At 31.4% G+C, this 23,697-nt stretch overlaps 1 protein-coding gene across 1 annotated transcript in view; it reads left to right on the forward strand.

The window, feature by feature from the left end:
* The window catches only part of LOC134706043 (uncharacterized), a 109,045-nt gene that overhangs the window by 60,995 nt on the left and 24,353 nt on the right, over positions 1-23,697 (forward strand). The window contains exons 58-76 of the mRNA XM_063564752.1: positions 1,413-1,576; positions 2,144-2,323; positions 3,284-3,542; positions 4,177-4,337; positions 5,036-5,200; positions 7,790-8,045; positions 8,577-8,740; positions 9,281-9,457; positions 9,665-9,917; positions 10,487-10,650; positions 11,037-11,183; positions 12,398-12,653; positions 13,881-14,050; positions 14,259-14,423; positions 15,442-15,694; positions 15,976-16,139; positions 16,444-16,611; positions 21,530-21,685; positions 22,166-22,418. Of these exons, the coding sequence (XP_063420822.1) occupies positions 1,413-1,576; positions 2,144-2,323; positions 3,284-3,542; positions 4,177-4,337; positions 5,036-5,200; positions 7,790-8,045; positions 8,577-8,740; positions 9,281-9,457; positions 9,665-9,917; positions 10,487-10,650; positions 11,037-11,183; positions 12,398-12,653; positions 13,881-14,050; positions 14,259-14,423; positions 15,442-15,694; positions 15,976-16,139; positions 16,444-16,611; positions 21,530-21,685; positions 22,166-22,418 (3,675 nt within the window). The remainder of the gene's footprint in view (positions 1-1,412; positions 1,577-2,143; positions 2,324-3,283; positions 3,543-4,176; positions 4,338-5,035; positions 5,201-7,789; positions 8,046-8,576; positions 8,741-9,280; positions 9,458-9,664; positions 9,918-10,486; positions 10,651-11,036; positions 11,184-12,397; positions 12,654-13,880; positions 14,051-14,258; positions 14,424-15,441; positions 15,695-15,975; positions 16,140-16,443; positions 16,612-21,529; positions 21,686-22,165; positions 22,419-23,697) is intronic.

The following is a 23,697-nucleotide window of genomic DNA, read 5'->3' on the forward strand; positions in this document are numbered from 1 at the left end:
AATCAAGAGAGGTAATTAAGGATTAAGTATGGGTGTGTAGCAATTAATTAATGATGTCATGTTTTGACAGGTGTTAAATATTATAATCCCAGGCAATAAAACAACATGATCACGGAAAAGATTATATAAGATTAAATAGTTTTAAAATTTTGATTACTGCTAATTAATTTAGATAAATGTTTGATCTCTTTTTTCTTTTGTTCCATAATATTCATATAATTTTTGTTATATTATATATCAGCTTGGAAATACTTAGACAAATGTTGATTTTAAAATGAATCTCTTTGATTAATAACTACTTATATAAAATTATTAAATATTAATTACCTGATGAAAAGTTCTACCATTTCAATTTTTTATGAAATAAATAAAACTTAATTATTTTTTTTTATAAAATTAAAATACATGGAGAATTATAGGTCTCTTTCAATGTATTTTTACAGTGAACTAGACTTTTACAATAATTTTTTTTTTTTTTTTTTTTTTTTACAAAACTTTTTTTCTCGATTTTAAGGGGATGTAAAGGGGGGTGCGGACTATACATAAATGCGTACTATACACGGCCGAATACGGTAACTGTTTTATGAAGATTTATTTGATAAATGATGATTTTTTTTACATGAAAAAAAAAGATTTTCTATTTTGTTCTTTGGTTTGTGAACAAGCTATATAAATAAGGTAACACTTTTTTTCTTTATTGAAAACATCTCTTGTCAAATTATTACTTGTATTTGTTTCTTTGTTCTGTATACAGAATAGATGGAATTGATGAAACTCAAATAAAAATTAATCCAAAAATCTTGTAAATTTACCTTCAAATCCTTGATGGAAAGCAATATCTATCAGTTATTGATAGTGGAAATATAGATTCCTACACTGCAACAAGTGTTTTACGATATTTCTCAACTTGAGACAGTTAAATTTTATTATTTAAAGCACAAGGCTTGCTGAGCTCCTTAAATAACTAAAATTTAACTGTTGAAAGTGGAGAAATATTGTAATACATGAGTTATAGGGTAGAAATCTGTTTCTCTAATGATTTTTATCCTTCTTTTTCAAAAAATTTAAGAAACTTGTGTTTTTTATATGCGACGTCATCAGGCATGGTCGTCTTTTTTCATGACATCACAACACGAAAATTCAGAAGAAAACAAAACATATAGACGTTTATAATCAAATTTTGACTAATAATTTGCTGAGAACAGATTTTTCACTAGTGAGGAGAAATATTTTTCTCACGCCGGTCAGGAAATGTGAAAATAGCACAAAAATTAGAGAATTTTATTAACTTCTGTTAAATTTACATTCTTTATACAGTAAAATAAAATAAATATGTTTTAAAAAAATCATAGGAAACTAACCTATATAATTTTTTTTTAAATGTTTGAATATATATGTGTTTTTTTTAACAGTTACAAAATTACAGACTTCAAGGGATTGTCACTATACTACATAGATTTGGATTTCCAAGTCTGTTTCAATGATGGAGGTCCTTGTACTTTGGAGGCAACAATTTTTTCAAATGCAAAAATACCAAAGATACATTGTGGTTTGACTAAAGGATTTTTGAATGCAAGTTAGTACTGTAAATATTCAGGGGGAGAGGTAAAGGGGGGGGGGGAGTGTTGGAGGTCCCAGTGTCAAATAGTCCATATATTGTATCTCTAGCCTGTCAACACTGAGGGTGAGAGTTTAAATCCTGCATGGGGCAGTTGCTCTTGACCAATTGACAAGGATAGTCAGTTTTTCTGCCACGAAATAGCCAGTAATGTTGAAAGTGGTGTTAAACCACAATCAATCAACAAATCAATCAATCCATATGCTGTAACAGATAAACAGGTATTTGATACCTGTGTAATTTGTCATATCAGAATGCATTCTGGTTATTATTTTCCAAAATGTACACCAAAACATAATGATTTGTTAACAATGTGCTAAATATTGAATACATAACCAATGGTATAATCTTAAACTTCAATTTTGATGTACAAAGAACTAAATTAGGCATATAATCCTCAAGATTCAGATTCAGTGAATTTGTAACACGGTTGATCAGAGTACAATGCTACAAAACCAAGGAGTAAATGTTAACACAAGCTAACAATTTGCACAACTAATGATAATGTTGTATTTGTTACTGCAGACTGGTCTTTATCAGAATGGTACAGTGATATGCAGATTAATCCACTGGAAAAACTGTCTACAAATGAAATATTAGTACTAATGGATACACTTGGGTTAGCATCTTTTCTAAGAGAGAAACAATGCAGCAGACATGATCCCAACTCAGTATTTGCAGCTCAGTACCAGGGATGGAGTACAGGTAAGGGACAACATTAAACTATCTCAAGAGCCTGTGTCGCTCACCTTGGTCTTTGTGCATATTAAACAATGGACACAGATAAATTCATGACAAAATTGAGTTTTGAGATGGTGATGTGTTTGTAGATCTTACTTTACTGAATATTCTTGTTACTATAATTATCTCTATCTATAATGAACTTGGCCCAGTTATTACAGTCGAAAATATTTCTAAAAATTTACAAAAACTAAGTAAGAAAATTGTTGAAAATTGACTATGAAGGGCCATAACTCCTTAAGGGGTCAATTAACAATTTTGTTCATGTTGACTTACTTGTAGATCTTATTTTGCTGAACATTATTGCTGCTTACAGTTTGTCTCTATCTATAATATTATTCAAGATAATAACCAAAAACTTCAAAATTTTGTAAACTTTTACAAAAATCTTCTCCTCTGAAACTACTGGGCCAAATTTAACCAAACTTGGCCACAATCATCATTGGGGTATCTATTTTAAAAATGTGTGGTGTGACTTGGCCAACCAACCAAGATAGCCGCCATGGCTAAAACTAGAAAATGGGTAGTTTTTTTTTATCCTTCTGGCCTTCATCAATAAGATAAAACACTGCTTAAAGAAAACCTGATGCATCAACAACATATAATTTTTCAAGAAAATTTATAGATTTCAAATTGAAGATGTGATCATTTTAGGCAAATTTATGAACATATTTTATCAATTTTATGTACTTTCTATAAAAATGTTCACATATTTAGGAAAATTCTATCAGTAATATTTCAGAAAATAAAAGAGATAGAAGTATATTTTTTTTTTAATTTTCTGTTATAGATCAATGAGCCAAAGTTTTATGCAACATTTACCAAAATATGTGAAATATACCATTTACTGTATTTATTCCTTGACCTTGATCAAATTGAATAGAATTACTTAGCTTTCTCAACACATGAATATTTTTTTTACAGATTGCAAGTCAACTTCCATATCTTTGCCAATTCTTGATACATCTGTTGTAACATGTTACTTAGCTGATGATTGTAATAGCGTCAAGTGCTGTCTTGACATGGAATTTATTGACCGATCTTTGTACTTTTTTGTGAACTTTGAGCCATGCAACTATATGATTAAGTTTGGAATAGAAAGATTGGAGATGAATATTTTGTTGGATAGTTATAAGTGGGGTGAATGGGAAAAGATGGACTTGTATGGAGTACTGAAGATTAGGTTTGTATGTTACAACAACCAACTCATGATTAATATTTTTGATAATACCTGTAGATATGATGACAAGTTCTCTTTGATGATCCATTTCTTTCTAAATATTCCGTATAAATTATCAATCTCAACTACTGTGGCTTCATTTTTATGCCCCACCTATGATAGTAGAGGGGTATTATGTTTTCTGGTCTGTGGCTCCGTTCGTCCGTCCGTCCATGCGTCCGTCTGTTCGTCCGTTTAGGTTAAAGTTTTTGGTCAAGAGAGTTTTTGATGAAGCTGAAGTCCAATCAACTTGAAACTTAGTACACTTGTTGCTTATGATATGATCTTTTTAATTTTAAAGCCAAATTAGACTTTTGACTCCAATTTCATGGTCCACTGAACATAGAAAATGAAAGTGGGAGTTTCAGGTTAAAGTCTTTGGTCAAGGTAGTTTTTGATGAAGCTGAAGTCCAATCAACTTGAAACTTAGTACATATGTTCCCTATAGTATGATCTTTCTAATTTTAATGCCAAATTATATTATTACCCAATTTCATGGTCCATGGAACATTGAAAAGGATAGTGCAAGTGGGTCATCCGTGTCCTTTGGACACATTCTTGTTATTCATATATATTGTTTTATTATGTAATTTTTAAGGTACCTAGTTGATGACTTTTTTGCTGAACAACAATATGCCATTTCTATGATCATCAGTGTATGCTGGGAATCCAATGGGGAATGTCAAGAATTTATCATCCTTGATAAAAATAGAGTACCTAAATCGGTGTGTAACTGGAATAAAGGATTTAAAATAAGTGGTGAGTTCTTTAAAATTTTTGTTAGATTAATTAAATAAGTAGTTACTTGTATTTTATTGAATTGAAGTTTACAAACTAGGACCACAAAGTAATATAATAGTCCCAGATAACAAAAATAGCATGTTTAGAATCTGTTGTCTCTTTAAGGTCTATACACTCAAATTGCATGGAGCAACAACAGAATAGATTTTTTTTCTGGATTTGAAATAAATGTAGGTGAAAAAACTGGAGCAATTTGGGTATCCTCACGTTATGTTCTAAGGTTATAATTTTTCAAAAAGGTATTTATCAAAATATATTATTTGTCCCTCATTCTACATATAATTTAGCTTCAAGTTTAAAAACCTGTTATTAAGAAATGTATAAATATTTTCAAATAAGGAAATCTTCTATATTAAACAATCCATCAAATCATTAAAAAAAAATCTAAAAGGAGCAAACTCTACTTGGCTCTAAATTCATTCAGAAGAAAAAAATATCTACTTAATTACTATGATGATTACAAGTCCAAGTGATTTGTTGCTAATTGTTAAATGGAAAGGAAAATTCACAATTTTAGTAGTGATTTTAATTTCCTTCATAGAATTTTTGCAATCACATTACTTAGATTCCTCAATATTTTACCAGTGGTCAATCATTTGCAATAATAAATGCTCACAATAATTTCTAAATTTACAGTACTTCTACATTAATTTCAGACTTTTCCATCTCTAAATATATGTTAGACAATGGATTGACTTGGTTAAATCAGATGGCTGTATCAGAAGTGCTTGAAAGTCTTGGTGTATCTCAGTACTTGAAGTCTCCATCTTGTGACAGACACAGCACACCCTATACTGTTAATAGTAAAGGATGGTTAAATGGTACATGCATATCCATTCATATAGATAAAAAGCTGTCTGCTTCAGCACAAGCCAAAAAAAATGGAAACATATTTAATATGATAATTGCTGTATTTGAATATTTTTGTTTGATTCATTTTTTTTCTCAACTTTATGCTGCATAAGGGGAGATAACTCAGATAAAGTAACTGTTAAATTGAATGTGTTGTGAACTTTCCTATTTAATTTAATATGTAGAAGAAAATGGGTCTGGTTATCCCTTTTTAGCTCACCTGGCCATCAGGGCCAAGTGAGCTTTTCTCATCACTTGGTGTCCGTCGTCCGTCGTCGTCGTCCTTCGTTGTTAACTTTTACAAAAATCTTCTCCTCTGAAACTACTGAGCTGAATTAAACCAAACTTGGCCACAACCATGATTGGGGTATCTAGTTTAAAAAATGTGTGGGGTGACCCGGCAAATCAACCAAAATGGCCGCCATGGCTAAAAATAGAACATAGGGGTAAAATGCATTTTTTGGCTTATATTGAATACTATTTTAGATAGAGATAAACTGTAAACAGCAATAATGTTCAGCAAAGTAAGATTTACAAATAAGTCAATATGACTGAAATGGTCAGTTGACCCCTTTAGGAGTAATTGCCCTTTATAGTCAATTTTTTAACCATTTTTCGTAAATCTTAGTAATCTTTTACAAAAATCTTCTCCTCTGAAACTACTGGGCCTAAATAAATCAAACTTGGCCACAATCATTATTAGGGTATCTAGTTTAAAAAATGTGTGGCGTTACCCGGCCAATCAACCAAGATGGCCGACATGGCTAAAAATAGAACATAGGGGTAAAATGCAGTTTTTGGCTTATAACTCAAAACCAAAGCATTTAGAGCAAATTTGACTGGGTAAAATTGCTAGTCAGGTCAAGATCTATTTGCCTGATAATTTTCAGATGAATCGGATAACTCAGTGTTGGGTTGCTGCCCCTGAATTGATAATTTTAAGGAAAAATTACTGTTTTTGGTTATTATCTTGAATATTATTATAGATAGAGATAAACTGTAAACAGCAATAACGTTCAGCAAAGTAAGATTTACAAATAATTCAACATGATCAAAATGGTCAGTTGACCCCTTTATGAGTTATTGCCCATTATAGTCAATTTTTAACCATTTGTCATAAAATTTGTAAATTTTTATCAACATTTTTCCACTGAAACTACGGGGATAAGTTCATTTGATCTCGATAGAAATAATTGTAAGCAGCAAGAAGGTTCAGTAAAGTAAGATGTACAAACACATCACCATCACCAAAATACAATTTTGTCTTGAATCCATCTGCTTCCTTTGTTTAATATTCACATAGACCAAGGTGAGCAACAGCCTCTAGTTTCTTTTTCTCATCTGAAAATATATTATTAGAGCTATATCTTCTATTTTATATTAAAATCCCATTATGCAGTTTTCTTTTCATCACACAAAATTGTGTTTTCCCTTGCATAATCTATACAATATCTGACAATTGCACAACCTGAAGCATGAAATAAAGCCATACTTTTTATAAAATTTGGAAAAAAGAATGATCAATGTAAACTACATTGTGACAAATTATTAAAAAAATCTTTGGATTTAAATTTAGCCCACTCTTCTACTTAAGTGAGCTTTAGAAAAAGAATAAATATGTTTGAAGATAGTATATATGAGTTTAAAATTTTCCCTGCAATGTATTATGTTTAAAAATTTTTTTTTATGAATAATGATCAGTTTTATGTCTCGCTTTAAATATGATGAAGCAGTAAAAAATAATCGTTTCTTGGGACAGTGGCTTCACAAGTGTCAATGTTTATGATTAGGCCAGTTGAAAGGAAACAAATATTGGTCCGAGACCACAATTGTCTTCCCTTGATATTTGTTGTTCACAAATTTAGTCCATAGTGTTGACAGTGGGTTACTTGCCATTAACGTTTATACCCCTTTCAAATTTATTTCCCCATGTTTAATGCCTCAAATTGCAAGAAAGGGTGTGAAACTACACTGTTAAAAAAATTTTGTTTCAGAATTTAAAAGGAAAATTGTGATTTGGTCCAGCTGAAAAAGGTAAAAATTAGCATTTCGGAAGCTGTCAAAAGATTTCAAGACGCCCTAAACATAACATTGTCCATATTTGGAGTTTCTTATTTTGATATAATGTGTCCCAAAAGTAGTACAACACACTGTAAAAATTTCATTGAGAAAGCACTGGTGGGATTTAAAAAAATTTCATTTATGTTTTAAAAGAAATGCACTACGAAATAATTGTGGTCTCTGACCTATTGGTTAGTTAAAGACCATTGCAATTGCTATTGCTTTAGTTTTTAGTCTTATCACATATCATTTCCATAGACCTTATTTTGATTTAATAATATTGTCATTTTATGTGAATTTGATTTGTATTTGCTTTCGAAAACATGAGTCAAAACATGCTTTCCTATATGTTTTAATATGCCCATGTTCACGTTTGTATATTAATCTAATTTATTTTGAGCCAATGGTGTGCAAACTAAAGGATATGTTACATTCGAATTCTATGGCTAAATTAAGTCAATTTATTACATGTTTAATAAAAAATAATTTTCTTTCAGATTGCCCATCAGCATTGATGTTAGATGAAAATATTTCCATTCATTCATCTTGTTATATCCCTGAGAAATGTACAGCTCTATACTGTTGCACTGATATTCCAATTCTAAATATCACAGTACAAACTAGTATTGATCTAGATCTATGCAACTATCAACTAACTGTGACATTGGAAGAGGTTACACTAGAATACACATTGGTTGATTATAACTATGGAACCTGGAAATTTTTTTCACTGTATGGATTATTTGGGTTAAGGTTGGTTTTGTTATAGGTTGAAACAGAAATATGGAATGTGTTTTTATATTCTTTATCTTAAATTCAAAATAAAGGAAGAGAATATTTATCGCCGTTGACTTCATCTCAAAGCCCTTCCTTTTGCAGGTCACCTTTCTTGAGTAAACACTTTTTAAACTTCCCAAGATTGACTGCTAAATACATATTTGACTGTAATTGTTAAGCTCAAAAGAAAAAGAAACAGTCAGAAAGATATATTAATTGTTGGTGTTTAATGTCTCTTTCAGCACTATTTGCTCTATCTTTGCTGATATTGGAGAGAACCAATGATCTTCTGCAAGAAAACTGGCAATGGCAATCCTAATCAATAAAGTTTGAATTACAATGCAACTTATGTGACATATTTCGGTTTAAGATTCCACAAATGTATCGAATAATATAAACCCAAACCATGACACCTATATCAAAAATTGAACCATTTCAGTATGGGTAGGTATATTGTTTGAGCTTATTAGAAATGATATTATAATTTCTATTATTTTTTTTCTTCAGTTTTATGATAGAAGATCTGAGCAGTGATGATGCGGTTGTATTTACTGTTAATGTTTCATCCTGTTTGGAAACATCAGCTGATTGTCTTTTTCAACAAAGATTAATGGAAGATGTTACAATACCTAAACCAAATTGTAACTTGAACTCTGGATTTAAAATAGCAAGTAAGACAGTGCATTTAGATGTATTCAAAATAATGTTATTGGAAATTCAATAAAATTTCAAATCATTAAGATTGTCATTTCTTTCTTGAAGTTTCCGACTAAACAATACTGTAATTTAAGTGTATGTATGCTAGATTGTTTATATTACAAAAATTTGATACTGAAATTTTCTATTGGCAAAAAGAATCAGTATTATTTTTAAGAATATGTACCATGTACAGAAAAAAAATTGTTTACAACATTTGTTTAGAGCTTCACATATATTTTCCTTTCTATTGAAGAAGACAGTATATTGCCCACTAGATGACTCCGAGTTATATTGTTGACGGATTACAGTTTTATTGTTGTGTACCCACATTTTCTTTATGTATGCTCATCTTAACCATTACAAGAACTAGTATCTGAAAATATACAACTTTTCATTAGTTATATTTAGCCAACATAAGAATATTTTACAAGGTGTAGTTTGACAAGGGTAATTTTAACTTAGCTAATAAATATATCTATATTAGATGGTTGAAAAAAAAACTCTTTTTGTAGATTTCTCACTAACAGAATTCCTGGATGAGAAAGGACTGAGTTCAGATGGAACACAGCTATCACCTTACATAACATCAGTACTTCTTCATGACATTGGAGTGGCTCCATTCCTACTTGAACAGCAGTGTGATACCAGTAATTTACCATACTATCCAAAGAAAAGAGGATGGAATATTGGTTTGTATATTTGAAGAAACTATAATTGGCTAAGGCCAAATAAAAAAATATGTTTGTTTCCTATTTCCCTACCTACACTGTATTTTAAGCTTAAAAGTAGCCTACCTGGTACCTTAAAGGTTTTTTGTCATTTTTCAATAAGCACTGTTAAAACCCTCTGTATGCTTACAAGCAAACTTATTACCAAGCTGCATTTGTCAATTTCAGCTTGTCAGAAGGAGGTGAATACAATACCACTGGACCAATCTACTGTTTGTCATCTCTATGACTACTGTACTGGTGTCACCTGTTGTACTGATGTAGATATCATTGGCAGATCTATAAACACCTATGTAACACTGGATCCCTGTAACAGAAGGTTGAGCTTAGGGATAGAAAAGTATACTGTGAATATCAGTCTGTTTGATTATGCATTTGGCAAGCAAGAACATATAAAGTTATTTGGACTTGTTGGATTAGAGTAAGTTTTTAGTGTACTGGGTAAAATTTTATAATTGTGAAAATTACTTTTATAAGGTTGATTTTCATTGCAAAACTTAGCACCCAACTATAAGGACTTATTGATGCAAATAACTTGTTCAAAATATGTCCTCTTCAGAGTGCATTAATTATTTTGGATGTAACAATCACTGAACATAGTTTTTTCTGAATGTGTTTAATAGTAAGATTGAAATAAAATTGAGAATGGAAATGGGGAATGTGTCAAAGAGACAACAACCCGACCAAAGAAAAAAACAGCAGAAGGTCACCAACAGGTCTTCAATGTAGCGAGAAATTACCACACCCGGAGGCGTCCTTCAGCTGGCCTCTAAACAGATATATACTAGTTCAGAGATAATGAACGCCATACTAATTTCCAAATTGTACACAAGAAACTGAAATAAAAATAATACAAGACTAACAAAGGCCAGAGGCTCCTGACTTGGGACAGGCGCAAAAATGTGGCGGGGTTAAACATGTTTATGAGATCTCAACCCTCCCCCTATACCTCTAGCCAATGTAGAAAAGTAAAACATTTATTTCGTCTAGCCTTTTGATAGAAGATTATCCAACAGAGAGACAGTATGAAGTGACATTAGATCTGAGTATTTGTTTCGAGTCAGATTCCCCCTGTATGATATCAGTCCCAGTTCTGAGGAAAACCATTCTCCCCAAGACCATATGTGAGTGGAAAAGTGATTTCATTGATCCAAGTGAGTACCTTTTTAATAAAGATTTCTATTTGTATGCCATAAGAAAAAGGATAATAAAAATTATGAGATGTTATAAGTCTTTTAATATCTTATCAATTTCAACATAAAGCATGCTTTCATATTTTCAAAAATTTAGAAGACTCAAAATTATTACTGCTGTCAACTTTAATAAGAGCACATGAAGCACAGGCTTTTCTGTTCCAGTGACCAAACCAGTTGTGTTGATTTAAATTTTTCTTGACTCTGATTGAAACAATAATGCAGTATCTAGACTGTAAAAACTGTTATTTCTATTCTTGGCTTTATGTGGGTTTTTTTTGTATTTTAATTAAACAATGATATAATACATATGACTAAAATTCTATATAATATTATTTTTTGTTTAGATTTTTCATACCAGGAATTTCTGGAAGGGAAAGGTTTAACCAAAGACCATGTCCTTAGTGTGAATGACATGAAAGATTTGATGGACACACTTGGTATCACAGATTTCTTACAAAAACAACCATGCAAGACAAGTGAATGGATAAATGGTAAAATTGAAAAAAAGTTTGTAGATATATATCTGAATCAGCCAAGAATTTTAGTTCAAAATTTGGTGGATCAAGAATTTTTATATGATATTAAATTATATAAAGATAAATAAGGGATCAATTAGTGAAACACAGTTAGCAAAAACAAATTTAATCATACGTTTTTTGATTGAGTTAAGTCTGCTAATTGATATTTTATCGTATGTTTTTATATGTTGTGATGTTATGCTATTGTTTCAGAAAAAGGGAGAAGGTTTGGGCCCATTAAAACGTTTAATCCCGCTGCAAATGTTTGCACCTGTCCTAAGTCAGGAATCTGATGTACAGTAGTTGTCGTTTGTTTATGTAATATATACGTGTTTCTCGTTTCTCGTTTTGTTTATATAGATTAGACCGTTGGTTTTCCCGTTTGAATGGTTTTACACTAGTAATTTTGGGGCCCTTTATAGCTTGTTGTTCGGTGTGAGCCAAGGCTCCGTGTTGAAGGCCGTACTTTAACCTATAATGGTTTAATTTTTAAATTGTTATTTGGATGGAGAGTTGTCTCATTGGCACTCACACCACATCTTCCTATATCTATTGAGCTTTTACCAATCAGTGTATTGTTTTCTTCTGTAATTTGAATAATAAATTTAGCAATCACAATCAAATGTTTTATGCAGAAACAGTAACAAAACATTTTGAAGGTTCCCATTTTACTTCTGCTTTTGGTATAAAAAAAGGAAATGTCAATCACAAGCAGTTCTTATATCAATAAGAGCCTTATAAGTAGTTTTCTTATTTTATATATTTTTTTTATTTTTTTTCAATAGTCAGGATTTTACATGACCCTTACAGCACCACCTGACTAAGGTGTTACTGGGTTTCAAATATATAACAACAAAAGACTATTGTTTTATCAAAAATAAAATAATTTTTTTTTTTAATTTCTTTTTTCTCTCTAATTCTCCCGTTCTCTCTTATAAGTAGTTTTTTTAGCTGAATTAAAGATATAAAATTTTGATGAAGATGTAGAATAACCATGCATCAAACGAAAAGAAAAAAATACTATACACATCTTAAGGTTACCTCAATTTTTCAACAATAGTCAAAGACCTTTGTTTAAAGCTGAAAGGACCATAGCTTAACCCAATGTGAAAAATTCTGAAAGGCAATTTACAATTTAACACTTTGAGATATTGTTTCTGTCACTAATAAGGTTTATATTTTGACAGAATGTAATCAGTCTATGGCTGCATTACCTAGTAACACAGGACCAATAGGATGCCACATCAGTGATACATGTAGCTCAGTAGACTGTTGTATAACTCTGGAGAAGATTGGATGGTCATTTGAAACTTTTGTGAACATAGAGCCCTGTCTCTTCAAACTGACTGTTGCCATTGAACAACTACAGTTCAGTAAATGGTTGTTTGACTATGAATGGGGATATCCTGTCCAGGTCTGGCTATTTGGATTTATTAGAATGGAGTAAGTTTATTTCACACCTCTTTTTAGCAGATAAAAAAAATTATGTCATAACCAGAAATGGTCTAACATAATCTGCCTCTGAATGAATTTTTATCCCCCATTTTTAAGCACCATTTATGGGCATTTTGTTTTCTGGTCTGTGCGTCCGTTCGTCCATCTGTCGTATCGTTCATCTGTTTGTCCGTTTGACCTGATTCAGGTTTAAAGTTTTGGTGGAGGTAGTTTTTGATAAGTTGAAGTCCAATCAACTTGAAACTTAGCACACATGTTCCCTATGATATGATTAAGAAATAATTCATGGGGCTTGAATATATCGTGATTTTACCACCAGTTGTTCCTTTATGACAAATATATTTCCCTGAGCGACAGCGAGGCGTAAAATCATCGGCATAAAGGGACAACCCATGGTAAAATCAAGATGTATTCAAGCCCCCATGAATTATTTTGATTCTAATAGGACAAATATGGCAATTGTTTTGGATGGAAGCGCTCTAGGTAAAGGCATTATTTGCTGTTCTCATAAATAAACACACTATTAAATTGACGTAAAAGAACGGTGCAAACTGATTAAGTGGCAGCTAAAACTATTTACAATAACATATTTAGATGGGTTTGGAGGAATTTTTATAAGTGTATTTATATGTCTTACGGGTATACAAAACATGGCTTAAATAATACATTTTAGCATCTTTTGTTTGCGTTTCCTAGTTGTGATGATTTTCGGTTTTACAAAGCGTGTATTTTCCTCGTAAAATGCTCATATTCTGATGTTATTGTTCTATGACGTCAGGTAGCTCATTCATAAAAAAGCATATGACGCGGGAGTACGATCTGAACAGCCCAAACAATATATTCATAGTTTACCATGGGTGTGTACTTAAAGCGTTTGAAAGAACTCATGTTAGAATCTTTCTTATTTTAATGCCAAATTAGAGATATCCTCCCACTTTCATTATGGCAATCATACCCAAAATGACACAAACATTAACAACTATAGGTCACCGTATGGCCTTCAACAATAAGCAAAGCCCATATTGCATAGTCAGCTATAAAAGGCCCCGATAAGACCATGTAAAACAATTCAAACGAGAAAACTAATGGCCTTATTCTAGTTGATTTGTAAATTCATATTTTGATTTTAGTGTTGAATTACATTGACTGTAGTTTGAAAGAAGTAAATATGACTCATTCTCAGTACTTTACATTATTGTTTTTTTTTTTTTTCAGATTAAGCATAGTAGATTTGACTGCAGAAGAACAGTATCTAATAGATTTAACACTGAGTGTCTGTATGGAAGCAGACAAGTCAATACCTTGTGAATTGTCAGTCCAAATTTTCAACAAATATAAACTCCCTAAACAAAAGTGTAACTGGAATACAGGGTTCTTTATTGAGAGTGAGTCCTTATAAAGTTTCTGTTATAAGTTGAATATCATTTAGTTTTTGGTAAAAATTGCAAGAAATGCAACCAAAACCCTGTGGTACTGACTATATATATATATCTAAATTTTCCAAGATATAGTACTATCATTTATACCGCCTAGTTCATATGCCTGAAAGAAGGACAGTGTCTGTACTATAAGGATATTTTTATTTCCTTTCAGATTTTTCTCTACAAAGCTGGTTACTTGAGGAAGGTTTCCCAGACGTTTCTCCATTACCAGCCTACACAGTATCACAGCTGTTTTCGGATCTCCATGTAGCTGCTTACCTCCTAGATAACTCCTGTCAAATGGATGTGGCAATATATCAAGATGGATGGAACAGTGGTAAGTTCAATTTTTTATATTATTTCACTCTATAGAAAAGAAGATGTGGTATGATTGCCAATGAAACAACTCTCCTCAAAAGACCAATTGACACAGAATGTTTGGCCCGAGATGACTTCTCAAATGTTTATATCAATGAAAAAGCTTTAAAATGCCATTTTATTAAAAAAAAAGGGGGTATTTTTCCAGTTTTCTGACAATAACTCAAAACTTTGGTGAATGTTTTATATCTATTAAAATAACTGATATGACATTGAGAAGTTATGGAACTTTATTCTTTGAAAATGCGACAGGCATTTCATGTGCTCATTACAAAGCTCTTTATTCAAATATCCCAAACTGCCTGCAAATTTTTGTTAAAGAAATAAAATGACAATACAATCTGACAATGTCTTTTTTTACAACTTTTTAAGTAAGGGTTTCAAAATAGTTTCCTTTTTAATGCCCCCAGCCTAGCAGAGGAGGCATTAAAGTTTACCTTTGTCCTTTCCGTCTGTCCATCCTGTCCATCTGTACATCCCCAATATTGGCTTTCTGTTCTCTAACTCTAGTTTGCCTTAACTAAATGGTATAAAACTTATATACAATGCTTATTACCACAAAACACAGATCAAGTTTGAAATTGAGTGGTGTCACTTTTACCGTTCTTGAGTTATGCATCTTTATAATCATAGAAAATGCTTAATTTTTTATGCCTCATTTATGGGCATTATGTTTTCTGGTCTTCTTCCATTCATCCCTTCGTTTGTCCGTCGGTCCTACTTTTTTGTAAATGTTTTTCTTCAAGGTAGTTTTTGATGAAGTCAAAGTCCTATCAGCTTGAAATTTAGTACACATGTTCCTAATGATATGATCTTTCTAATTAGAGTTTGACCAAAATTTCACCGTTCACTGAACATAGAAAGAGATAGTGCGAGTGGGGCATCCGTGTACTATAGACACACTCTTGTTTGCTTCCATATTGTGGACCCCTATGTTATCCTCTACAACCATTATAACAATCATTAATATATTTCAGAATGTAACAGTGATCTAACCTTACCAGCTCTACCCAGTAACATTGCTTGTCAGGTTTTTGAGACATGTACAAGTATAGAGTGTTGTGTAGAGATACCATTGCTTAATTCAACACTGAATTTCTATCTAGACGTAGACACTTGCCGTTCTAGTGTTACTGTTGGAATAGAAAGATTGTACCACAAGTATAGCTTGTTAGATTATACCTTTGGGGAAACAGAAAACTTTAATTTGTTTGGAGTAACAAGACTAAAGTATGTATTTTATATACACAGATGCAGATAAGATGTTATATATAAACAGGAACAGAGATGTTTTAAAACAATATTTGAATCACTGGATGAGAAATTTATTTTCTCATTCATTATGACATTACCATATTTACGTAGACAAATTAAAGTTAACCTAAGTTGTGTTTATTTGAACTTTTCCAAATTATTAAAATAGGATTTTAAAAATTAATTCTGCATTTTTTTAATTTTTTTTTCTCAGCTTCAAATTCTTATACTTCAGGATTGAAAAATATAATTTTCAGGTATAATCTTGAAGATCTGAGACAACAAGAAATGTTCATTCTTCAGTTGACATTTAGTTTTTGTCTGGAATCAAATGGTCCATGTGAACTGGTTATACCTATTCTTGAAGACATGATATTCCCCAAACCTGTGTGTCAGTCAGATACAACTTTTCTGACAAAAGGTATAGTGTAATAAAATCATTTAATAGAAATATATAGCACCAATATCTTACTTGAACTATAACTAAAGTAAAACTACAATGTATATTTAAAAATTTTATGAAAGCATACCTTGCATGCTGTCATAATATGAAAATATTAAAGAAATAATACTTTTGTAGCTGGTTTATATTTTGATAGTTCCTAAGAGATGTTTAGCAATGAGCTGCATGGACTAAATAAATCTATTAAACATGAAGTGTCTATGTAGAAAATCAGTTATTCAAAGAAATACTGAAGTACACAATTTATTTTCTTTTCTTATAGGATTTTCTCTTGAACAGTGGTATAGAGAAAGAAAATTATTGTATGGTACAACCTTACCTGGACATTATGTATCAGAACTACTAGAACAAACAGGATTGACAAGCTATCTCATTGACAATACCTGTCATATGAACCCTCATGATGTAGACAGCAATGGTTGGAAAATGGGTAAAACATTGTCATTTGAATAAGTTCAGTCATTCTTTACACATTATAAAAATAATGGAATGATTAGTGTACCAGTGAGAGAATAGATCATATTGTGTGGTATTTTATTCTATATTTTCAACTTAAAAAAGAACTAATCTGCAATTTCACAACTTTTCTATAAAAGCATGCTAAGCAAACCTTAGTCCTTTGATCAACTTGCTTGCTATGTTTGTTTGAATTTGTGTACCGGAATTTGATTGGACAATATACATTAACTTCATTTCAACGTTAATTTCCGCATTGTATGCCAATTGTTATTGTTCAATCAAATCCCAGTATATATTAAACAGACTGAAACTCCGCCTACCTATTGTTTGCAAACATTCAATCAAACTTAGCAAGCAAGTTGAATAAAGTTTTGTTTTGCATGCTTTTATAGAAAAGCTGTAAATTGAATCTGTGATTTATACTTCCTGTTCAGTTTCATTCAGATCTTTAGTTATTGAAGTATCTGGATTAAGATTAGGGGATGTGCATCTTCATAGGAGTTGTTATCCATTTTTACTTTTGCATTTTAAACTATTATGTTAAAACTTAGCACTACATCTGAAACTATTTAAAGAAAAAAATGCTCCTCTGAGCTTCTAGTTATGTTTTTTACAGATTGTAATGAAAAGATACTTTCACCGAATATATCATCCTACCCTCTTGTTTGTCACCTGAAAACTAGCTGTACTGAAATATCATGCTGTATGTATGTGGACTTCATAGAGAAAACCATAGAACTCTCTCTTAAACTGAACCAGGATTTGCAGTTACTTGAAATTGGAATTGGAAAACATCAGTTGTTGTTGTCTTTGCTTGGATTTGACTTTGGTGAGATTTATTTTTAACTCAAAAAGTGTTTTGATTTTTTAATCATTTTAATATTGTTTTTAACCCTTAACCATATTTTGGGCTCATCCAATAGGTTTTTGTCCTTTTACATATTAAATGTAAATAATAATCATGATTCCATCCAGATTTCATTTCTATATACTGATCAAGCAGTGAAAATTTCTAAGTGACTACTAGAAAAAAAATTGCTATATAAACTAGTGATGTGAAACTTAAAAATTTAGATGTTTTAAAGTTTACTGATTTTGTATGTTTATGTAGAAGTTTTGACGATACTATTCTGTATTAACCTTTCCTGCAAAGATGGATAGACAAATCTTTGCAGCTTCAGTTTGGTTGAGAATATAGTATAAGTTGATTGCCAATAACACAAATATATATAATTTTAGTCACAATGAGCTGTTGTAATGCGAGATTTTTACAATTTGTTTATTTTAAAATCTTTTTGTAGTATTTAAACAATTTTTTAAGGTGTTTCAGCCGTTGGCCTTATGTAGTTTCTTCAACTACATGGCCAACATTTTTTAAAACAACGGTATTTTAAAACAGACAATTTTTTTTTCAGGTGTTGATCATGAGTTCAGACTTCTAAATGTATTCAGATTGAGGTATGAATTATATTCGAAAAATATATTTGTAAGATAATCACTTAATCATTTTCCTCATACAACATTGCTAATCTGCATTCTTTTCTATGACTTGCTTTTCGGTTTTTTGTTTACGAAAATGTACAAAATTTAAGTTTTTATATACCAGATATTTTCTAAAAATAAATGGGTAGTTATCCTAAATGTTCACTTTTTCATTATAACCAAGTGTTGGCCTAAGGAATTCGACTAATTCTTACCCGTATGTTGAGAGAAAAGATTTGCCAGAACATATAATTATAGTGAAGCAGTGGAACCAATTTAAAACAAATACAATCAAATCTGTTTCAATGGTCACCTGGCCTTATTTCAGCACTCACTTTCAGACCCTTCAAAATATTTTTTGTATTTAATTAAAATGATGGTCACCTAATACTCATTTCAACCTTTAATAATGGTTGTTTTTCACATTTTTGAACAACCCAAAAATATACTTGTTCAGTATCACTTCAAAATGGAAATCAGAACCCTTCACAACCGAGTTCGCAAAATAGAAGGTGAATTTATGAATTTCTATAGTTCCACATTAAGTTTCATTGAAAAATGATCATCAACTTCACCATGTATCATCAGTTCACCGGACATAGGTATTAACCAAGTGGGCATGATCGATTTTGACCTTACATGGTAACGAAAATCTTTGTTTTGCTTTATCAATATTCAATATAAAAAAGAAGATGTGGTATGATTGCCAATGAGACAACTATCCACAAAATACCAAAAGGACACAAACATTAACAACTATAGGTCACCGTACGGCCTTCAACAATTAGCAAAGCCCATACCGCATAGTCAGCTATAAAAGGCCCCGATAAGACAATGTAAAACAATTCAAACGAGAAAACTAACGGCCTTATTTATGTAAAAAAATGAACAAAAAACAAATATGTAACACATAAACAACACAACCACTGAATAACAGGCTCCTGACTTGGGACAGGCACATACATAAATAATGTGGCGGGGTTAAACATGTTAGCGGGATCCCAACCCTCCCCCTAACCTGGGACAGTGGTTTAACAGTACAACATAAGAACGAACTATAAAAATCAGTTGCAAATGTACATTTCTCAACATTTGAAATTCCTGCTCCCAAATGATTTTTGCATCGATTTTTTCTTAGTTATAAAACAACTTTGATATTCTAATAAGAACAATTAACCTGTAAATGTGCAAATAGTTGTGAATATCAACACAAGCTTTCAATTTTGATAGAGTTGTCGAGACTTTAAGATGTTTATCTGAAAGAAAGCTAATACAGGGCAATATTATAGTTACCAATCATTAAACTATCTGTGATTACTTGTTCCTTGAATTTTTTAAGGTAATAAACGAGCATGAAAATAATGTTTTTGTGTATGGTGTACAGCAACTAAACTATGCACCGTACAGAATGATTTATGTGGTCACTAAGCACTGTACACAATGCTTCTTTTCGGAATAAAATATCGAAAAATAACATGTATGAGAGATTTCAATGCCAATTATTGAAACAGCTATTCTTATTACACACACACAATGGCCTTCTATCAGAAAAAAGAGTTGCAATGAATATAGAATCATATCGGATGAGAAAAGCGTCAACTCTTTGACAAGTATTTGCACATGTTTTTAGTAATTGTTCTTGTTTTGGGGAAATAATGAGACACCTCTTATCATCAACCTATGACCAAATCATTTCTTATAATAACAATTATGTTTAGATTGATGTACACATTGATATTATGTGAACAAAACAAAGATTTTCATTACCATGTAAGGTCGAAATTGCTCACCCCCGCTTGGTTAGTACCTATATCCGCTGTACGATGATACATTGTGAACTTATTTATACATGAATATCAACTATTTGAATGTTTTTCCATATTTAGAGTGCAAAATTTGCCACAAATTTTTTTTACTTGCATGAAAGAAAACTTTACCGGTTGAAAACACTAAAACAATTTGCCAGGATACTGCCGACTTGTGATGTCTGATTATGATTTTTTTTCAGAACCTCTTTTATAAGGTCTCTTCAGCTGTTACTTTTAATACTTCCCATGAGTGACTGCTGAATACAGGATTGTCTGTATGTCATAACTGCACCATATTCTGACCATTCTATAATTCAGCCAACCAAGCCAAAACCATATATATTTTCCATGGTTAACAATTAAAAAAAACTATTACATAATGCTGAAATAAAGTAAAAACTGCTCTCAGAATCATATTTACCACATTTTGTCAGTCATGCAAGTAATTGTTTAATGATAATTCAAGGTACAACATATATGATTTATTGAGTGAAAATGAGTATTTGGTAACCCTGGAAGTGTCTGTTTGTTGGGAAAGTTACCAACCTTGTTCCTGGTCTGGATATATACTTCACAGTACCAGACTTCCAAAACTACAAAGAAATTTACAGAATAATTTCAGAATTAAAAGTAAGTATATAAGGGGACAACAAGTTTTCATTGTACAATGTACTAATATTTTAAAGTTTTGATAACTGGTTAGTTCATACAGTGTTAGAATGATGTCCTTCATCTACATAGTAGTTCATGAACATTCTCTTTACTTCTCACTGATCAAAGACATGCCAATAAGATGGTAACCCCAAAACATGAAAAACCTTATAAATATCTTTATTGGATAGGTTGAGCAATGCTGTAATTATACTGTTTTACCTCTGTCTGTCCTTCCGTCAGTCCGTCCGTCCCATGAATATTTTGCGTCGCATTTTTAAAATTTGGTTTTAGGGTTTATCTAGGTCAGCTATACCGTGTGATGCGTTTTCAGATTGATCACCTGACAACTTCCTGTTTACCGAACACTTGTATGATTTTACACATGATAGCCAAGTTGAAAATTTTCGTCACATTTTTCTCAGGAACTACAATACAAGGATTTCTGAAATTTGGTTTCAGGATTTATATAAGTCAGCTATACAGTGTGATGCGTTTTCAGATTCATCACTCAACAACTTCCTGTTAATCGAACACTTGCATATTTTTACACTATTAATATTATCCACTTGGGGCGGGGGTATCATCAGTGAGCAGTTGCTCGCAGTTTCACTCGTTTCATTTATGTTGTAAAGTTTTGCTTAGTTTACATGGAGTAGTTTGTAATAAGAATGTTTAAGGCCAGAGAACCACTAATGATTAGTCAATTATATTTGAAATGCAGTTGTATAAGCATTGGCAAATCTGTTTTCCAAGCAAAGTATTTAATATTGCACCTTCAGTCACTGTTCATTGACTTTTAATGTTTTGCATAGATTACATTTTAAATGATTGCAATTTTGATAGACTTTCAAATCTGTACAGGTGAAACATACCTCTGTGTCAATAGTTTATATTTATAAAGAAGTATATGTTCTAAGAAAGGATAATGGATGTATTTATTTGCAGATTTTGATCTATCAGATTGGATGACTGAAAGAAGTATTAATTCTACAACACTTAGTCAGCTTGATCTTCTTAGACTATATAATGATTTAGACATTGGGTGGTATTTGTCAACTGCTTGTGAAAACAGCACAACACAAATCAAACAATTTGATTTGGGTAATTAAAGTTATACAAGTTTATTTTATTAATAAAATTTCTTCTTTTTTGAGAACCAAAGATATGACCTCCTCTTACAATTTATTCACAATTGTTTAATTGTTTTATTTTACTCAATGAATAATTATGCTTTAGATTTTTTATGGCCTTACCACTTAATAGTTGTGGCCATAAAGTTTTACCCTTGTGTGTCATTCTGCAATGGACCATCAAGGACTTTTTTTTTAAAAGAACAATTAAGGACTTTAAGAACAATTAGGTCTACTATAATTTAAGTTTCATATCAAGGTTACGTTTAGTTCTGTTCCTCTGATTTTTTTATGAAACTTCTGGCTTTGAACTTTGAAGTTATCAAATTTCCATTCTAATTACTTCAAGCTTCCGTTGCGTGCATGCCATAAGTGTTGTTTCAACACATCTAGTTTAAATTTTAATCATCTAAAACTTTTATATATGTATATTATAAACCCTCAATTTCAGAATGCTCAGCTTTAAAAGAAATACCAGTTTTACCATCCACAGCAAAATGCAAACTCTATGAGTCCTGCAATAACATCAGTTGTTGTGTAGAAGTTCCTGACCTTCAGAGGTCATTCAACATGTTCTTACACCTAGATACCTGTGACCTTAAATTAACAGTTGGGATAGAAAAACTGCATTATATCCAGATGATTTTCAACTACCAATGGGGAAGCAACCAGTCTTTTTGGTTAAATGGAATATTTAGAATACAGTATGTGGATTAAATGTCAATTAAGGTAGTTTAGGTGTCTTTCCCCATCTATCAGATAAGGATTGGTCTAAATCTTTATTGAAATGTGCAGATTTCGAGTGTAGTATGTAATTCTTGAGTAAGACTTTTCATGTTAATATAGAAAATTAGATAATATATTTTCAGCTGTATTTTACTAAACACAGAATATTTTTGATTCATTTTTTAAAAACTTTGCCATAACTCTGGGTAGATAACTCAGATATAAGAAGAGATAACTCAGATAATAATAGAATTTGTTGTGAATTTACCTTATTTATTATATAGCAAGAAAACAAGTGGTGAATCTAGTTTTTATTTTTCTTATCTGAAAGCATATTATTAGAATTATCTTCTCATATTTTATCTTAAAATTCTATGTTGTAGTTTCTTTTTATCACACATAATTGGGTCTTCCAAACAGGAACCTGTTGTTCTGTGGTTGTAGTTTCTTGATGTGGTTTATAAGTGTATTTTGTTAATCATTTTATATGCCCCACCTAGGATAGTAAAAGGTAATTATGTTTTTCAGTCTGTGCATCCATTTGTTTTGCTGTCTGTCCCACTTCAGATTAAATATTTTTGTCAGGATAGTATTTGATGAGTTTGAAGTCCAATCACCATGAAACTTAATACACATGTTCTCTATGATATGATCTTTTTAAATTTTAATGCAAAATTAGTTTTTACCCAAATTTAACGGTCTACTGAACATTCAAAATGAAAGTGCAAGTGTGCAGGTTAATGTTTTTGCTCAAGGTAGTATTTGATGAAATTGAAATCCAATCAACTTGAAACTTAGAACACATGTTTCTTATGATAGAATTTTCCTCATTTTAATGTCGAATTTGAGTTTTGACCCCAATTTCATGGTCAGCTGAACATAGAAAATTATAGTGCAAATTGGGCATCCATGTACTATGGACACATTCTTGTTTATATAGATTAGACCGTTGGTTTTCCTGTTTGCTTTTTGATGTATTACATTAGTAGTTTTAGGGGTGGATCTTTGGTGTGATCCAAGGCTCTGTGTTGAAGGCTGTACTTTGATCTATGTTTGTTTACTGTTTAAAAATTGTGACTTGGATGGAGAGTTGGCTCATGGGCACTCTGAGTGACTCATACCACATCTTCTTATTTCTTTATAATCTATACAAAAAATGACAATTTTGCACAACCTGTAGCTTGAAAAAAAGTCTTATGACCCATAGCTTTTCTTGTATAAAAAAAAGCATCATATAAACTTCATTCTATCAAATTA

This window comes from Mytilus trossulus, chromosome 2 (genome assembly GCF_036588685.1).
Source record: "Mytilus trossulus isolate FHL-02 chromosome 2, PNRI_Mtr1.1.1.hap1, whole genome shotgun sequence".
Classification (NCBI taxonomy): Eukaryota; Metazoa; Mollusca; class Bivalvia; order Mytilida; family Mytilidae; genus Mytilus; species Mytilus trossulus.